At 41.1% G+C, this 19077-nt stretch overlaps 1 protein-coding gene across 1 annotated transcript; it reads left to right on the plus strand.

Moving 5' to 3' along the window:
• The first annotated feature begins 1251 nt into the window (after positions 1-1251).
• Positions 1252-15868, plus strand: LOC104077485. The gene is made up of 10 exons (XM_009578740.1): positions 1252-1470; positions 4245-4469; positions 5733-5939; positions 7288-7521; positions 8296-8449; positions 9634-9743; positions 9888-10001; positions 10637-10786; positions 11450-11567; positions 15699-15868. Exons 1-10 carry the CDS (start codon positions 1252-1254, stop codon positions 15866-15868), a joined length of 1701 nt encoding a protein of 566 aa, XP_009577035.1.
• The last annotated feature ends 3209 nt before the right edge of the window (positions 15869-19077 follow it).

The raw sequence follows: 19077 nt of genomic DNA on the forward strand, positions 1-19077 counted from the left end.
AATATTTACCTTTGTACTGAAGTCTAGAATATAGAGGGAGATAATCTGTTAAAAATATCTTTATGATAATAAGAGGAGAAAAAAGCCTGAGTGCTGTTATGTTGAGAACCTACCATTAAGACCAAGAAGGATAAGATGGAAAGAGTATTTTTGTAAACAACTGACAGACTAATTTGCCTTGAGGAGATACTAGTTAACCAAATATTTGTTGGGAAAAATAAATTGAATACAGAGTATCAGGGTATTTTTAGACTAGGATGATGTCAGGTTTTGATACAGAAGGTGGAGGTTAATACAAGAATTTTCTTACAAGGTTTTCAAGATTTTTTAGGATGGAAAAGAGGAAGAATAGAAAAAAGCAACTACAAGAAATTCAAAGATCTGTTTGCAAAATCCTATGAAAAAAATCTAGGAAAAAGGTGCTCAGGAGTTTGGCAGTTCATAAAAATGCATATATTTAAGATGGTTGCAGGATATCCTAATACGGTTTTCAAGAAGGAAGCATAATGGAAATAGCTAGAATTGTCCCTAAAGAGGAGTCACCTTGGACTTTTGTGCTTTTTGGAAAGTTAAAAGCACAAAAATGAGAGATGAGGAGGAAGAGCTGTCGAAGATAATAAAATAACCCAAAAGTTCCTTATTGCTTATGATAGTAAACAAGAAGTTTCTTACTGATATAAGGGAGGACCAAGGAAAATTTTGGTCTATGACCTCCATGCAGAGAGTAATAAATTATGTCAGTGAAGGTATAACGTTCACTTAAAACATCAATGGCAACGGGCAGTGGATAAAGCTCAGATTACGACAGGGAAAACGTGATTGATAGCTCTTACGCAAGCTACCTGCGTTCAGTGGGCTACGCCTACCAGCATTAACACTAGGCTCTTGGAGAAACGGCTGAAGCTATCTTCAAGTTACCTGTAGTGTTTAGAACTCAGTGCAGTCCCATAAGGCTCTAGAAATGGTACTAGCAAAGTAACTTTTAACAAAAAGTCAGCTAAGTGATACCAAAGAATTATAGGGCAATAAGCTTAATCTCAGTTTCCTAGAAGTTCAGAAGTCCATAATCAAACATGGAATATATCAAGGAAATAAGGAGGGGAAAAAAAAAAGAGAGAGAGATCATTACAAACACTGTGTATTACACAAACCTCGTTTCCTTTTTATGACTGGGTGGCAACATTTAACACCTGTGTGCCTCAAAACAAGGAATCATAGTCTATATTAAATTATTTTGAGGGAAGAGTAAAGATGGGTGGAAAACTACTTGGAGAGCAGTTAACAATGAAGTCTATTGCTATTCTTTATTTTCATAACGTGGTGGAGTTAGAGAAGATCCAGAAGAGAGTGACTGAAATGATCATGGAGATGGAAGAGCTGCCTAATAGGGAGAGACTAAAAAGGCTGGGACCTTCAGCTTGGAGAGGGGAACACGTGTTTGTTATTGCTCAAATCCCACAATACGGAAATGTAGGAGGCCTTACAGGAGCTAGTAGGAGATCTGTTTAGGGCTGAGAAGTGCTCTTTGTTTTAACCAGCAAGCAGTAAACTTAGGAGATTGGGGAGCATCAACAGGTTCAGAAAAGACTTTGTCTAAGTCATGGAGTTTTTCATGGAATGAAAACTAAAGGGAAGAGGCTATTTCCTCTAGCATCTCTCATCCAACAGTTATTTGTGCTTGTAAAGTATGAAAGGTGTAACCTGGAAACAGTAGCCAGGCTATGCTCTCCCTTATAATTTCTTAAAGTCCTGTCGGAGAAAAAACCCTGGGCTGGATGTACTGCTGGTCTCGCCTAGCAGGGCATTTCCTGTGTAGTTCGGTCCATTGCGGGAGGGTAAAATGTAACGGTTCTGTTGCAGCAAGAGTGATTTAGGCTTGTGAAAACCTTTTTAACAACAATAATATGTAAGCAGGGAAATGGGTTGCCAAAGAAGTTCTGGAACCTCAACTGTTTTTGTGGTTGTAAAAGTAGATTATGCAACCAGCCAAAACTGTAATTTAAATATATTAGGTCCTTAGCATAGGTAAAGGAACCAGATGACCTCTGTTTTTTTTTTTCCCCAAGTATTTGATGGTTCAGACTCTATCTCATTGTCATGTTGTGTCTTAGGGTTCATGTGATACATGAATAATGTTAAATCGAAATGTGGAAATTGTCAGACCTTTCTGTTGTAGTTTAGTGAAGAAGAATTTTTTGCATTGCATCAGATTTCTGCACAATGGTACTGCACTAAATGCCATTAGTGTTACTATGTAGAAGAAAATGAGTCACTTCCCTGGACTCTATAACATAACTGAGCACATATCGGAATTGACATTCTTTTGTTTCAATGTTTTTCTTGTCTTCTCTGGACTAATCTATTTCAGGTTTATTAAATGGAGAACCAGGCATTTGAAATGCATGGAGAGAGCATACAAAATTCTTCACAAGGAAAAGAGTGGTCAAAGAAAGAGGTACCAGTCATTTTCTTTTACAGTGCTATCAAAATATTATTAACAGAGTCAGTCTGAAGATTAAACCCTTATTTTGTAATATGACCTAATCCTATACTATTAAGAAGGTCCTGAAGAAAAGAAAAGCTGTAAAGGGCTTCAGTTGCTAAGGTCCTAAAATGCATAGCTCCATGTGCACTAGCTAGGATCTGAACTGTGAGACACAATTCCCTGGCCCCACTTAAGTTAATAGCTAAATTCTTTATCCTCTAAATACTGGACAAAGTAATTATCCTTGGAGGATTCCCCATTGATTTTAACAGAAAGAGCTACTTAAAAGCTCATCTTGTGGTAATGTTTAGTATCTCTACTGAGTAACACATTAGAGTACTCTTTCATCTTTTCTTTTTTTTTTTTTTGCCCTTGAGAAAAATAATTCTCTGTAATTTTCCCATTAAAGTTTTTGCTTCTTGGGATTTGAATTAACTTCATGGAGTTGGCATATCGCTCATAAGCCATTACATTTGTTTGCAGTCAGCACAGTGCTGCTTCTTGGCTATAAATATACCAAGGCTAGTGATTTCCTCACAACATAACTCACTCCACACAGTTGTGCTGAGGTTGAATGTTCTGTATTAGTTATTATTATGTAATATGTACAGCATTCTTTTGACTTTAAAAATAATTATTGAATTGGTGCCACTGCTGTGAAAACGCCGTAAATTAAAGGTCCTTCAAATCTGGAAAATTGAGCTTTTGAATGCATTTAACTATAAAGCCTTGTTTTCTGATGAGACTTTGTGGTCTGAGTACTACTGTTGTGATATTTAATTGAACACAAGCTTTAAAAAGGGATTCATTTAAACTGAAGAAAAGATTATTACCGAATAGAATAGGGTGATATTTTGAGCACTTTTCTGCTGGCAAGAGAAATGTATTTGTAAAGAGCTTTTGTCAAATAGATTAATGAAAAAGGTAATTTTGTTCAAATCAGCAAATAATCTTCAATTTTTTCATTTCTGATTGTCCAGCTTAAGAAATCAACATTCATAAGTCATTTTCAGGCACTCACCATCTGAAAAAACAGGCTTTTAAAGGTAGATCAAGCTGTGCACCCAGAATCGGTAGAGTTTTAAAATTTGGGCCAGAGAATGCAGTCTCTATTCATCTGAAGCTGCAACTTCAGCAGCAAAAATGGTTAAGGGACAGGAAACACTGAATATCCTCTCCAAGGTGATGCTTCATGGTGCCAGAAGTGCCTTGGCCTTCTATAAAGAACTTGTGAGCTTCTGCGTGCCCAGCTGCTTCTCCCCTTCACCTTCCTTCAGAGGCCTGAATGTCCACAAAGGAAATTTTCAGTAAGGAAATGATGCCCAGAGCAGTTAGTACAGACGAAATTTCCCCATTCTGGCCTGTCTTCTCCACTGCCAGGGAGCTGGGCCATGCGAGATGTGACGTAAATTAGAGGCAGCATTTCTGCTTCAGAGATGAAGGTTTGCCATGAGTTGATGCTACAGGTCTTCAGTGTTTTGTGATATAGATTAGAAACTGCAATGAAAAAAATCTTCAAGCGTTTGTCAGACCCTAGGATGATAAAAACGTGCTTTTACTTGATGAAATAATGAAAGGACAGCAACAATCTGATAACATACTCTGTAAGGTTTTCCCTGTACTGGGCCCAGTAATTTGGCTATACCTGTGTTTCTGAAAGGCATACTGTTTTGATTACAAAAGAACTATCACAAACTTTCTCCTGTGTGTGTTAGATCTAATAAAGCTTTCTTTGGGGGGGGCTTTTTATTAATTTCAGGAAAGAAAGGGCAGCTGGTCCCTAATGAAAGTCTTTCTAGTTTGTCTATTGGCCTGTGTTATCACCACCGCAATAGGAGTGCTGGCCCTGTCCTTGGTCTATGTAAAGAACACTGCCTTTATGAAAGAGACGGATATTAAAAACAATGGTGCATCTTTCCCAAAACCGGATGAAAAAAGTGTGGATATCAAATTCCAGTTCCTGAATCAGCTGGGGAAATCAAAGGTAAATTGTTCATCTTGTGCAATAATATTCTAGCATCATACATAGAAGTTTAATGAATTAATTTCACCTAACTCTTTTTTAAGCATTATGTGATCAGTCTAAACCTGTTATCCAGGCTTTTTTTATAATCTGTGGGGAGAGACACAAACTTCCTGACAGCATTTCACTCCAATTTATAACAGATGTTGGAAGTGGTATGGATCTCTGGAGTGCCTCTTGGAGAGCTAAATAATTGCTCCAACAAATTAGGCTTGCAAGACAAGGCAACCATTTTATGTATGATTCTGAAATTACAGAGTATGAAATTCTGAAAAAACAAAACCAGAAAGATCAAATTTTAATGTAAGCTGAGTAGCACATAACCTTTTTGTTCTTAGGACTGGATTCAAACAAATTGTTATGTTGCAAGAAAAAAATGAACTCCATGATCTTGTTTCAGTAAGCTACAATTATTTAATTGACAATGTAATGAAGCCCTCGGAATTATGTAGTTTTTGTTTAGGTGTATTTTGGTACTTATAGAAACATATCCTTTGAGCAAACTCTAAAGACATACTCCATCTTTTAAATATATCTTTATATAAAAATAATTCCTGATTGATTTTTGCTTTTCAGCAAAAGAGGGAAAAGGATAGATTAGATAGTAGGGCATTTTAAACTGACAACAGCCATTCTAGTACTTTTTCATGTTAGATTTAACTATGTAATTAATTTTCAAACAAAAAAAGTTTTTAAGAATGCAAACAAAAGTGTTTAAGAGGAGAGTAACCCTTTTAATATGCCCTTCCTCAGTACAAAATGATTCTTTCAAGTACAAAACATGTTCTAGAGGCAGTACAAATATTGGGAAATGAATAGTTTCAGATGCAAATAGTTTGCAACTAGAAAATTCAGGAAATTCAGGAAAATGTCTTACTCGGGAAATGTTCTAAATGTTTTGAATCTAAAAGTTTAAGCATATATGTAACTGATTTCCCAAACCAAACTCCAGAATGATGTAAAAAGAGGAGGAGCAGATAATTTTGTTCTTGATATCACTATTTACCTCTCGTTTGTAGAAACAATATTTTTACATCATCACATGAGAAAGTATATAAATGATTGTGAAAAGTGACTAAAATACATACAGAGAGAATCCTTACTCAGAAAAGGAATAGGTCCCTTCAGTATTGCCCAGACCAAGAATTTTCTGAAATATTTTTGGATTGTTTGGTCACCACTGTCCAGAATTAATACAATTCTCCACTTTCACTAACTTTACAGGTATATAACTACCCAGGTGGTGAAATTCAGTGGGCAAGATTCAGGAAGGATGTAAATGAATATCAAAGTGATGAAGAAATGGAATTTGGAAAAAGTATCAATAACCGTCGCTCCAAAATGACTTTTGGAACCTTACGGATCAAAAGCAAAGGGCTTCGGGCTCCCCATTGGCATTTTAATGCCAATGAACATGGCTACCTGCTACAGGTATTACCTGATTATTTCAGCTTTCCCAATTGGTTTTGCAGTTTAAAGCATCACGTATATATAGAAGATGTACATATGTAAAAAAAATTACATATACATTATATACAAATGTTAACAGATAATAAAAGCAAAATTACCATTGATTGATGTATGACATTAGTTTTCTTGCTTGAAATAACATTTTCAAATGGAGATGCTTGAAATAGGCTGTTTAATGTTACTTGCAAGAGTACCAAACACATGTAGCTTCCAATGAAGTATAAAAACTGAGGTCAGAGGAGACTTTGGATACCTGAAAGTTGCAGAATTTTACGTACTTATCCAAGTGCTGACAATTATTAAAGTAATTATATTAGAGAACCATCGCAGAATCACAGAGATGAAGGACTATTAAGTTTCTTCAGAAAGCTTCTGGCTCCATCCCCTGTATTGATGCAGGATAAGAACATCTGAAGCATATCTGACAGTTTTGTTCAGTTTTTAAAAAATTTTCAACAAAGGAGCTACTACAAAATCAAAAAATAGTTGTCTCCCATGTTTCATCACACAAACCATTAGATTTGTGTAGCATTGTGCTGGTACACAAACCACGTTTTTGTTTATTGCAAAAAAAAAAAATCCTAATTTCTCCTTGTTTATATCCATTGGCTGTGGAGACCCTCAAATCATCTTTCTTTCTCACAACTTTTTATACATGGAAGACTGTTTTGTTCCCATACAGTCTCCTTTTTTCTAGACCAAATTTCCCTCCCTTTCCCATCCCAAATAAATCTTCTTTGAAAAGGTTTGCCCTATCTCACCTGTGTGTCAAATTTCAAATCTGTAAAAATAAAGAAAATAAAGGAGATAAATAGAAATTCACCGTGAGGAATTCAGGATAGCATATTGATTTGACAACAAAATGATCTTTCTTTGGAAGCATAGGTACTTAGATATATCTCAATTATTAATTTATTTCTAAGAATAATTATTCATATTTTGATCAGCATAGAACTGAACAGCTCCAGCTAGAGGGGAGATCCTCCTTGGAGTAAGGCATTCCACAAACACCTGGTCCTCTCTCCAACAGTTTTGGTCAAATATGACTCCTTTATAGCTGTTCACAGCCTCTTTAATAAGAAACGGTTTGATTATGAGCAATGTGTATTTGTCATGTGTTCCTTAAACGTTCTAAAATTTTGTCACTTAAAATGCTATTCTGGATTTAAGTTCACAAAGGCTTGTTAGAGAGTGCATCAGGATCTGTTTTTTCCTAACAGCCTTCAGGTTATTTGAATTATTGATTTCCCGCATATGGATTAAATGAGAAAACTTTCATTACGATCGTTAAGTTCTCATTATGTTACAGGGTACTGCCTGGATTGGAGTAATTGGTGCAGATGACAGCGTGGTTACCACATACAATGTCACGGCTGGTCAAGTGATCTTCTTCCCTAGAAACACTGTGCATTGGATAAAGAATGTAGGATCAGAAGACTGTGTGTTCTTGCTGTTTTTTACAACACATGAAGAACTTCAGACCTTGGATGTAGATGACGCGTTTTTCTCTACCCCAGAGGATGTAGCAGCTAGAGCATTAAAGGTGTGTATGATAGGATAGCCAGCCTCTATCTAGTCTTCTGCACATTAACATGGCAGTCCAGTCTCTCTCTATATTTCTTGGAGAGGATCCTCCCTACCTCAGCTGTTCTCTTGAGTCCATCAGTGCAGAAGGGTGTACACGTCCTTTGTGTAACACTGTGCCTCCCTATGCGTTCCTTTATACACAAGGAGAAATAAATGATGATGCTTTCTCCAAGAAACTTTTTTTCCTCCACTCTTCACATTTATCCCCAGTTCGTGGAGGATCCTCCATATTTCCAAGGGTGGAAGGGAAAATAATACAGTGAAGCCCAAAGCTAATTTCCCAATAGACCCTTGATGAATTCTGTGGTATGAGAAGGTCTCATAGGAAACTATAGATAAGTCCATCTCCTTGTTAAAATGGATCTTATTTGAACTGACTAGTTGGCAATATATCCCTTGAACAAGGGACAGACTTTCTGCTGAGTCTGAGGAATTTGCATGTTCAAACCACAGAGTTGTGATAGACCTTCCCATCCTGAAACAGTTTGGTGGGAGATGGATTGAGTTTCCCTTCTGCTCCAAATCTCTGTGGTAACTGAGAAGGAAGGGCAGAGCAAAGGAGCAAAATAGAGTATTGACAGGGCGAGGCAATTAAAGAGATGAGGTATGTCCACAAGGCAGAAGTTGTCTACCACCAGGTACTAAGGTGGGATATTCAGTGAAGCAAAATTTTAATTCCTCAGTTTGCTGTGTGTCTCTGTCAACTTAATAAGCATTGTGTGTTCTGCAGCCACAAGGTGGAGTTAACTTCATCAGAACATTCAAGAAACAAGTAGAAGATCAAGCAGTTAACCTCCCACCAAACTTAGATGAGCTTGTACAAAATGCCACCTACGTGCAGTCTCCGGACAACCTTGTATGGCAGTACTTCTACAATCTCAAAGGTATACCTCTAGGAACTTTGTATGTAAGAGCTCTCCATGTTTCTAGTGGGGGAGAGGCGTGGATCTGTAATTGATTCACTGAAACAGGAGTTAAAAAGTATATAGAGGAATTATAAGAATTTAAGGAGATAAAATGAAAAATATATTCATAATACATCTAATTACCGCCCTTTGAAGATGTATAACCTGATTCTTATCTCAAAGTATTTTACCATTTTGATTTTAATGTTTCTGTCTGCAACAGTAGATATGAAAGCAGAATGCCAGTAAGCAGCAGGGCATGAATTAAATACTTCCCAGCTCAAGGTTCTCTACAGATGTATGTAACCAGGACTGGTGTGTTCCCTGCTACAGTTAAATTGAGTAACAACCTAAACCTAAACTTTTCATTCAGAAATTAAAATCTAATAGGCCAGGAAGCCCTGCAGCAGATTAGCTGGAGAGTGACTGGTGCTGAGCTTCTTAGAATATCTTGCATTTGCATATGAAACATCAATGAATAAACACCTTAACATATACCTAATTATGTCCTCCCTTTTCTTTTACAAATACAACTTCATCAACAGCATTGAACCATATTCACTGTTTCATTTATCAACAATTGTATTAAGCAACCCTCCGTACAGCCTGGCTCTAGTGATTATCAGTGAGCACCTAATAAACAGAGATGGCAAAACTTAATTCCAAGCAGTATAGTCTATTCAAAAAGCTATAAAAGCAAATATAAGTCCAGAGCTCCACACACAGCTGGTGGAGGTCATGAGAAATAGATGTGTGACAAAAATCTTTGTACTTGGACCAAAATGTTCTTCTGCATTGGCAGTACTTTACAAAATATTGTGACATGCAATCAGTGCCATAAAGGTTAACATGAATTAATATACTGAAAATTAGCATGTTTTTAAAGTGTATTGTTATTGATAGCAATTTGGGATGAAAAAAATCTAGTTGGAGTTTTTCATTATGATTATCTGACTACAGAAAAATACAGTAAAGGAGATTGCATAGTGTCTAGTGCATGAAGGATAGATAAGCTAAATGGGCTTTCTTTTTGGTTCTAGAGGCTCATAAGAGTCGAGGCCTCAAGTTTAGTACGTAGTAATGACTTGAAGTTGGCCAATACACTAACAAGCAATGTTAACCAAACCTTGTTGGAAATGCTCATTTAGCTGTCTTTGTTTTAGGGTCAGCAGAATATCCTTTTCCAGGAGGAATCTTCCAGTGGGCTCGCTACCGCATAAATGGCACTGGACTAAATGAAACAGAAAAAATCTTTAGTGAGGCATTGAACAAGGTATGTGCTTTCAATTGGATACTGAAGCTATTTAAACATAAGGCATAATATGCAATTTGTGTGGGTTCATCACTGCTTTGTCATGTATAACAGGGATATAACAAACTTGGATGGTTTTCTGAACATTTCTGTTCTGCTTTTCAGCATGAAAATACCCTTACCTTAGCAACTCTCAGGATATTCAGCAATGGACTGGGGCAGCCTCATTTCCACTTCAATGCTAATGAGATGGGTTATGTCATTAGCGGCTGTGGACAGGTAATTTGTTATATCGGTGAGGGATAAGTCAGTGGAGTTTTGGCTGTATAACAATTACACCCCTAATAACCGATTCCCAGCCCTGATTAATAATACTGCAATTAGTAGCATTACAAAACTTTCAGTGTCTGCACTTTCCTTCTCCGTACAAAATTTTGATTTGTTAGATTTGTGGAAGCTTGTCTAGTCAAAGTGGAGTTACACAAAGAGCAGAATTTGTCCATCTGGTTAAGTTGTTCAGTAAAATCACACATGCTTATTACAGGACTCCCCACTCTCCTGAAAGCTGGGAGTACAAAATAAAAAGGCAATACTTCTGATTTAGCACCTCTGAGGAACAGATAAATAGAGAAAATTTAGTGAGTATTAAGATTTAGAGTGCAGGATTTTATTATGTTTTTCACTCGGTGCAAAGGTAATTGAGATGGACTGATGAGACTCCATAATGTGAGGACTTACCATGTTCTTACTCAGGAATTTGCCTAGGATCCCTCTACCTGTTTGGAGTCTCAGTGAAAGCACTGATGCTACACTGGCTGATTTCAGTGCAGTGCTGGGACCGTCACTGTGTATTTATCCAATAACAGCACACTGAAAATTGTTGTTGTTGAACATTGCTGCTTTACTTGCAATAGGTTGGAGTTATTCTCTCATCTGGAGTCACCGCCAACTTTAATATTGACATTGGAGATGTCATATTTTTCCCAGTTGGAACTCAACATTATATCAAGAGCGTGTGTGAGGAGGATTTGTTTTTGATTCTAGCCTACAGTACAGGGAACCAGGTGAGAATTCATATGGGCAAGGGGAGTAAAAAAATGGTTCAACTGTACATAATCTTATGCTTTTCTCATGCACGTAAGCTTTATGCTTTGGTGCGCACCTTTCAAAAGAAATTCTAAGAATACGTCAAGTACACTGACAGTGCAAATTCCCTTCTGGTGTGAATGGTTGGCATGCAACACTTATCAAAACCCTGTACACGGAAACAGGAGGTGGGGAAGACAAAGAAAAGGTCTGTGGTAGGGTGTGACGTGCTCCCGTGTGTGTGTGTGTGTGCATATGTACGTGTGTGTAAGGGAGATGGAATTCAGATCGTGTTTGTGCATGAGGTACTGCTGGTGTTTAAGAGACGGGGCTTGTCCTTGAGCAGACTGGACGGGCCGCGGGTCTTTACAAGCTGAGCACCCACAAAAGGGTGAGATCTTCGTAAGCCTTGGACAAATCTATATCCTAGGAGCCAGAGCAAGGGTGTATTTTTCTAAGATTACACATATCTAGTGATTTTGATAGCCCAGTGTAAGACTTGTCATTAGTTATATACTTTTATATTAATTCATTTTCATCTTGGATTTGAGGTGCACTTTAATATTCTGTATTATTAATATTGTAAAAATGATCAGGTAGCTGTGATTATTCTTTTTAAAATACTGTCTTTTTCTTCATAGCTGGAAACTCTTCGTATGAATGACTACTTCCATGGAACAGCAGATCATATCCTTGCTCAGCTTTTTTTCAAGGAACAGGCTGAGTTTAAGAAGTTCCCAAAGGCTGCCAAAAAATTAGGCAAATAACTTCTCCTAGCAGTTAATGGCTCCGAGAATTTCTCATGATCACCATGTTTCTAGAAGTACTTTTTGGTACTTTTCTCACTAGTTATCCAGAGGAGATATTCAGAAAAAAGAAGAACTTGGGGTTATTAATTATAAAAAGTTATTTTCTTTTTGTATTTTATCATGTTTTATTTATAGTGCAATGTAATTTGATTGTAAATTAAAGCAATTTCTACCATTACAACTGCCTTTTGCTCCGTATAACATGCATTATCCCACCGTATCTCTTCCCTCGCACTGCTGAAGTTTGCATTGATTTCCTGTCTTGTAGACAGCACTCTTACCTAGCAGTGCCTACACACAAATACGGCGTGTTTACACAGCTCGGTCTGTCCCCAAACCAGGTATTGTGCTGTAAGCCCTGCATCTAACAGTGATGGCAGAATGAGCTCATCATACATTCAGGTCACATTCACTCTCCCTCCCCCACTGCAGTCCCCTCAGTGGGGCACTGCGTTAGAATTTAAAACCCCTAACTCCTTTTCCTGACTTTGCCACCAAACCGCTATCTGATTTTGAAAGAAACATTTGAGGCTAGATTCTTAGCAGAATGTAGACTCAGTAGCGGACAAGCTCTGGGTTAGGCACCTGTGCTTCCATGCAAAAGGAGGGGAGAGATAAGCCCAAACAAACTGGGCCAAAAAGAAGCAAAGATGATTTCCCAGACTGTCATCTATGCCATTTTTTTGTGACCCTCAGGTTCCCGTTCCTTCCTGTGTAAATATTTAATTACAGCCAACAGGATGGCTGCAGCAGGGAGGCAAGGAGATCTTTCTCTGTTTCCCATGGGTTAGGGCATGGTGGTTTTTTGGTCTCAGGAAATACTTGCTTAGTTCATGGGGTTTAAATCAAATCAGGATCAAAGTGGTTTACCGATTTATTATCAACACGTAATAAACAAGGATTCAGTGAAATACACAGTTGGGATTCAATTTCATTGCTTATCAAGGCTCTTGGTAATCCCCTGGCTACTCTTTAATCCGGCTGAAGGTCATCTTCAGCTTTATCGGTTTGGGGCAAACATCCCATCAGCTCGTGGTACTCCACTTGCTGCCACACTCCCCTTCCTCCCACACCGCCGGGGCTGCAGAGCAGAGGGAGCGGCTGTGCGGGTCCTGCACAACCCTCTTCTCAAACACGCTCCCCAGCTGCCTCTGCTGCCTCTCCCTGAGGATTTTGTGAAGCCGCTTGGTAGCCATGCTCAGGCTGGGCCTTGCAGACCAGACAGGAGAGGGAATGCCCGGGCTGCGGACCCCAACAGGGCTGAAGCATTGACTTGTTCATTGCTTTGAAGAAAAGATACTGCATGCGTGTCCGGGAGGAGAAATTTCACTGTCACATAATTAACCTGCAGCCCAGTGTTGGTTTTAAAGGCCAGAAACAATGCTGAAAATAGGAATTGGACATAAAAGGCTTGATAGGACCTAGCTTAGGACACCGCTGTCCCAGAGGGACCTGCCTCGTCCCCTGTCCCCCCAGAGCTCCCAAGAGCAGTATTTCTTCTGTGCCGTGTTCTCACTGGTCACCGCCTGGCCTTGACCCCAACCTCACAGACAGTACCAGGGCTGGATAAGCCCTCTAAGTCATGCTGCACCCCAAGGCGTGGAGACCTGGTTTACTGTTAGGTTATTAAGTGCTTTCAGGTGTTAGGAGAGAAACAGGCTGGTTTCTCAGGTGCTGGGAATCAATCAGCCCAAGGCTCTGGTTTAAAACAATTCAGCTGGGACAAGGAGGGTTTAAATGCTGGGTTCTCAGTTAAGATGCTCTGTAGGAGATCTGGAGGCACCTACCAGGTAGGGGAGATGATCTTCTTGGCAGATGGGAAAAGGCAGCTTGCTGCGGAACAGGGAAGTGGGTTTTGTTCTGCTGTTGTCACGTTCCTTTGCTGTGCTGGAATAACAGACTGAAAGCTGCGGTCTCTTACCTCAGTGGCTGTGATGGCTCTTGTCCTCTGCCCTCCTGAGCCCTGTGGTCCCAAGGTCATGGTGTTCAGAAGTTGCTCATAGGCACCCACCAGATATTTCAGTGCCTGGTTTTGGCCGGTGTTCTCAGCTGTGTGCTCCTGGGGCTGGGTCTGACCTGTGACCCACTGCTCGGCAGGTTTGGTTTGTCTCTTGGGTCTTTTTTTATTTGGCATGCTGCTTTTATTCGGTGTTGTATTTGACTGCAAGCTACTCTTTAAAACATAACTTGATAGATTCAGGCCCCTTACCCAGGGAGATGCTATTATTACCGGTGTAGAGCAGGACAGTGACTGTCAGTAAAAGGGGGTGTCATGTTGATTAGAAAGGGAATATCTAAAAGTGTTAAAAGCCTGGAATTTCTAATTGTATTTTTCCAGCTGATCTTTGAGTCCCCGGATCCTGAGAGGCACAGAAGGGTGCCATTGGTGTGTGCCACATCAGCAAACCAGGGGAAATGTTTATATACTACCTTTCATCAATCTATTTGGCTCTACTAACTACTTCATTAAGACTCGCAAGCAGTGGGGTTCGGGTACCAGCACTCCTGTAGGTATGTTTCTAGAGCCCTGAGGGAAATGTGGTTGTCTAGCAGTCTCTTCCTATTTGGGTATAAACATCTTGCTCCACCTGCTTTACTCTGTGCCGGCCTGCTTAAAACCCCGTGCACTGCGAGCAGGGTGAATGCACGCTGGAGAACCTCTTGGGAGGGCCGTGCAGTGAGATGCATTGCTGTCATTTCTCACGCCGTAATGAAATGATCATTGCCTCGCGTGTCCAAATCAATCAGGTTAACAGCCTGCGAAATGCACTTTCCAAAAGCGATTACTGCCCCGTCGGCTGCTGCAGCTGTGCCCTCATGCTTCAAAAGCAGGCTCACGTTTGTGAACACTTTATTTTTGTTTGTTTTTACGAAGTAGCTAGTGTGTTTTTTCAGACTTTTTTTTTCAATTAAGTTTTGGTCTACTAATTGCAGGCTGATCCTCCAGCTGAGTGAAGTGCTTTTTGCTTAGCTGTAAGTGCGTATCCAGGTGGACTGACTTCAGTATCCGATTTACAGATGTGCTGGTTTTAATTCTCCTTTAACTTTTACTGATACTGATAACCCAGTTATTCTCACCATAGCTTCTTTAGGTGTCAATCAACCTTTGGGCTGGCATCAACTCTGTCTTCAGCTGACCACAGTGAGATTTAATACTGTGCTGAATCGTGTTTCTTGTCCCGTCTCCTGGATTCAGAATCCAAGCAAATGGTCGGAGCACAAGTGCCAGATCCCCAGTTTGTCTTAGGTTGTCTAAACCAGTGAACTTTCATTAATGAGCCCAGAACCTTGTCTAAAGACCTGATAAAGATCCAGATACCCTCTGATTTAGTCCTGCTTTTAGGGCCTGAAACTGCTGCTTGTACTGTATTTGAAATATAAGAGTAAGATGTGTTGTTAGGTGCTAGGAGCTACTGAGACACGAGGTTATAAAATAGCCCTGTCTGACGGAATATATAGTTGTTGCCGTATGTTGTACAGCGCTGGACCACTGTCACCCCTATAACTCTTGGTATTATTCCAGGCCATTAATATTGCAGCTTTGCAAATAACGTTTGGCCTGTAAGAGCAATATATTCAGTGAGTGATGAAATACTCTCCTCTCTTGCTTTCTTTTTGATTAGTAAATTAACTAGATTCCCCCCACCAGCCCTGCCCCAGTACTGCAGGCCCAAGATGAAAGGACTAAGACGTCGTGAGGTCTGGTTCTTAAAAAAGATGAGACTTGCTTCTAAAGTTTCCTTTATCTTTTCCAAGCCTTTTTCCTATTTACTCAGAGGGCGATTGGTCAGATTTTGTTCAAAAAGGCTTTCTAGTCATGAAGTTCTTGAATTGACATGGGTGAGATGGGCACCCGACCATCTGTGCTGAACTTTGTCCAAAGAGATGAGGACCAAGCTTCTCAGCTCTGAAGAACAAAAAGGTGGAAAGCGATAGGAATTGCAGAACTTCAATACAGGGAGTTCTCACGCTTGGTTCTGCTTTCCTCTTTCTTTTAACTCTAACTCATGTTTAAGGGATTTGCTTTAAGTCAACACAAAGAAATATAAGTAAATTGAGAGAATTCTGCTTGGTCTTTTAGTTTTGGTTCCTACCTTCAATTTGTGGTGCTGCTTTATCGCCTACCCATCAGGAGATGTCCTGCATGTCGGGAGCAAGGGCCGGGAGCCGCGAGGGCACCCTGCGACGGGGGTTGGAGACGTGCTTGCTGCAGATGCGAAACACAACGGCCTTGCTGCGAGCGCAGGCTAGCTAGCTTGGGATCTCAAATGCAGATGTGCAATGCATAGCTGTCTCCTAAAGTCACCTGTATTGCAAAACCCGGGGAGGACCCTCATTTTGGTCACTGGGAGAATGGGAACTTGGCGGCTCTGGCTTTCTCAGGGTATTCCTGCAGTACAACAGGGTGATTCACCTGAAGCCAGAGGTGCTCTTCAGGGCAGTAAGTCCATCCCTGGATACGCTCTGAAAATAACATGTAAAACATTGATTGAAACAGCAGTACTTAAAGAATAAAGGCGGTGTTGCATCCCATGAGAAATATGAATTATAGCAGATAATATTTCTTACCTTGGAAACTATAGAGGTCTATTCAGCATCTTTGGGTAATTGTAATCAGAAGCAGTAATAAAATGAGTGGGACACTTGCAATACCAAATTAATTCACAAAATGCCATGTGTGACTTATTAGCAGTGTACAGCCACCTCGAGGGTTTGCACTACCCATTCAAGAGAAATGTGTAATGTTTTCCCGTGGGTGAAATCAGCCTCATGTTGAGGAAGCAACAAGAGGATGGGAATTTTAGAAGCCCTTTAAAGCATCTTTTTAAGCAAGTCTGGAGATTCAATCAGCCCACCAGCCCTGTGCATGTGAAACTTGTTCAGAGTAAATTGTCTGACTCATTTAAGTGACAAACCCCGATGTGATCACCTGCTGTGAGCCCTAAGCAATCCTGGGGAGAGTGAAGCTTCAAATCTGCTCGGAGGTGACCAAGCTGGTTCCCTGGCTCAGGGGATGGTTGGTGTTGGGGTCACCCAGGAGAAGCTTGAGGCTGCCACAGGGACGGGGCTCCTGGGTTTCCTTGGGCAGCCTGAGTCCTGTTTTGGCCGTTGGTTTGGTCGGTTTGTCATCTGGGCTGCCCCCCGCTTCCCCCTTGGGGAAATCCCCTTTCCTGCCCCATCTCATGCCAAGCCGTCCCCGGAGGTGGCCAATGTCACACTAAGCAGGTTTTATAGCAGAGGATGCAATAGGGTTTCTGTGACCAGCTGCCATAACCAAAGGGTTCACGTACCCCATAAAATGCTCTGCAGTGGTTTTTTGCTTGGGTGGGTTTATCCTTTTTCCAGGTGTGGCACAGCATGTTGTCCTCGAAAGCACACGTTTTACAGCCCGGAAAGGCTTTAGTCCCAATGGAGTTTGACCAGTTTCCTCATACAGAAAATTATTGTAAAAACTTGATGATGGTAAGAGATTAGCACAGGACTATTCGGAGGCTTTTAAGCTCCTTGAATCCACCAACCGTTCATGGCTCGGTGCCACGGCTCGCTGCCCACAGGAGCGCGCCTTGCCAGTTGTGCAAGAGCTTCGTAAGGCTCACGGGTTGCATCTGCCTGGGTCAGCAGAGCTGCTGAGTGGGGAGATGCGACTTCTTCACCCAGCGCGTGGGCTGGAAAGCTGCTCGGGGAGGGCATCTCAGCCCCAGAGGCTGTTCCCACCAGGGCTTGAGGAACCTCCCAAAACCCCCATGTTGTCACTCTCAGCAGGGACGATTGCTGGCAGCCTGATGCGATGGAGGCGAAGTGTAGGAAAACATTGCAACGTGGCTTAAAAAAAAAACCCCAAAGCAACAAAACCCCCAAACCCCAACTAATAAAAATCCTAAAGCTGTTGAAACTTTTTTACTAATTCTTGAAGAAGTATCAGAGTTTGTGTGTATTCATGCAGCTGTGCTGTAGACTCTCCTTTTGTTTGTTTTCTGATGTTTAACAGATAAACAGTCCCACCTTACTAATATTGCCATTATGATGAGTAACCTGCACTGTTCCTCTGCACGGAGCCTGCGTCATGTTCTACGAACGTGCACACACACAAACATCTCCTGCAACACTTTCTGTTGAGATCTCACCAGCTAAAAAGCATGACAGAGCTTGGTAGGATCTCAAGAGGTCTCAATGCAGGATAATTTAATAATTAAACCCAATCTGTACATCTCAGTCCTGTACCTTCCTTCTCATGACAACAGGCTGTTATGACTCGGGTGAGTTTTATAGATCCCAAAGGACAAAAGGAAATTTCCTGCATTTTATTGTACGTTCTGATCACAGCCAAGTTAGAAATGGTGAGAAATCTTTATCTTTCTCTAGCAATGCAAATGCAGCCAAACAGAAAACCCAGCCCACGCCCTGACCCCGGACGACCTGCGCAGTAATGTGTCATCTCAGAAGCTGAAGGATCCTTTGAAGGCAAGCCAGGGTTTGTTGGATCTGAGTTAGTTTTTGAGGGCTGCGTAGCTGGAAATAGCTTACCTTCTTTTATAGAATGATATTGCTGATTATAGGGGTGGCATCCCTTTGTAGCCCAGGGTTATCCATTCCCCCAGCCGGGGACTTCCCGGCACCCTCAGAGGTACCTGCCAAGTCCTTGTGGGTTTATGGGCTGTCGTTAGCCTGGGCAAGCAGGACGCGTTCGAGGTGAGCGCAGGCAGCGCCACCGGCCGCCTCCAGCAGCTCAAGGGTGAGCGCAGGCAGCGCCCCCGGCCGCCTCCAGCAGCTCCATGGCAGAGACGGGTTTCCGTGGATGGGTCAATGCAGGTGGCTTTTAGGGTAGCGATGTCTGGAGTGGGGGGGACCCTCTGTTTGAAGAGTAGCAAAATGCACACTGAAATGAAAAGGAAACTTTTCCGTTCAATCGCCTGCCCCAAAGGAGTCGGGGACGCTGCTTATTTCCCTCTTCAGTCAGGCGGGAATGTACAAATCGAGCAGCAGCAGAGATATGGGCAAGTATTGGATATGGTAATCAAATAGACAAACTGGGCTTTTTTGTGAAGATGTGTGTTTTTCAGTGTGTTCATTTTAGAAACAATACAGGACTTAACAAATGATGAACTGACTGTGCTTTATAGAAGCACAGGAAATCGGAGCATCACCAGGACAGCACTGAGTGCAGACTGACACGTGTGGGCTGCAGCCCCTTGCCACCCCGCTTTGTCCCCCGCTGTCCCTGCACTGGCCCAAATGGTGTTTCTCAGGAGTGCCAGATGTTCATAAATCCACCCTCCTTTTCCCTAAAGTTTATCAATCAGCAGATGTTGCTTATTCTGCCAAAAGCCCAAAGTCATTAGTAAAATTTCTTTCTAGCTTCCTCAGCTGTGCTGACCTTATCACAGTGGTACCCTGCAGAAACCCTCTGAAATGGAGTGTTTTCCAGGATATGTGTGGGTGCATACACACACATAATATAT

This window comes from Fulmarus glacialis, unplaced genomic scaffold (genome assembly GCF_000690835.1).
Source record: "Fulmarus glacialis isolate BGI_N327 unplaced genomic scaffold, ASM69083v1 scaffold9255, whole genome shotgun sequence".
Taxonomy (NCBI): Eukaryota; Metazoa; Chordata; class Aves; order Procellariiformes; family Procellariidae; genus Fulmarus; species Fulmarus glacialis.

Excerpts from the sequence above, each read along its gene's own strand:
- LOC104077485 (XM_009578740.1), top strand. The coding sequence starts at position 1,252 with ATGGGTGGAAAACTACTTGGAGAGCAGTTAACAATGAAGTCTATTGCT. Across the intron at positions 7,522-8,295 it reads TAGCAGCTAGAGCATTAAAG|CCACAAGGTGGAGTTAACTT; the intron begins GTGTGTATGATA and ends TGTGTTCTGCAG. Across the intron at positions 10,787-11,449 it reads CCTACAGTACAGGGAACCAG|CTGGAAACTCTTCGTATGAA; the intron begins GTGAGAATTCAT and ends TTTTCTTCATAG.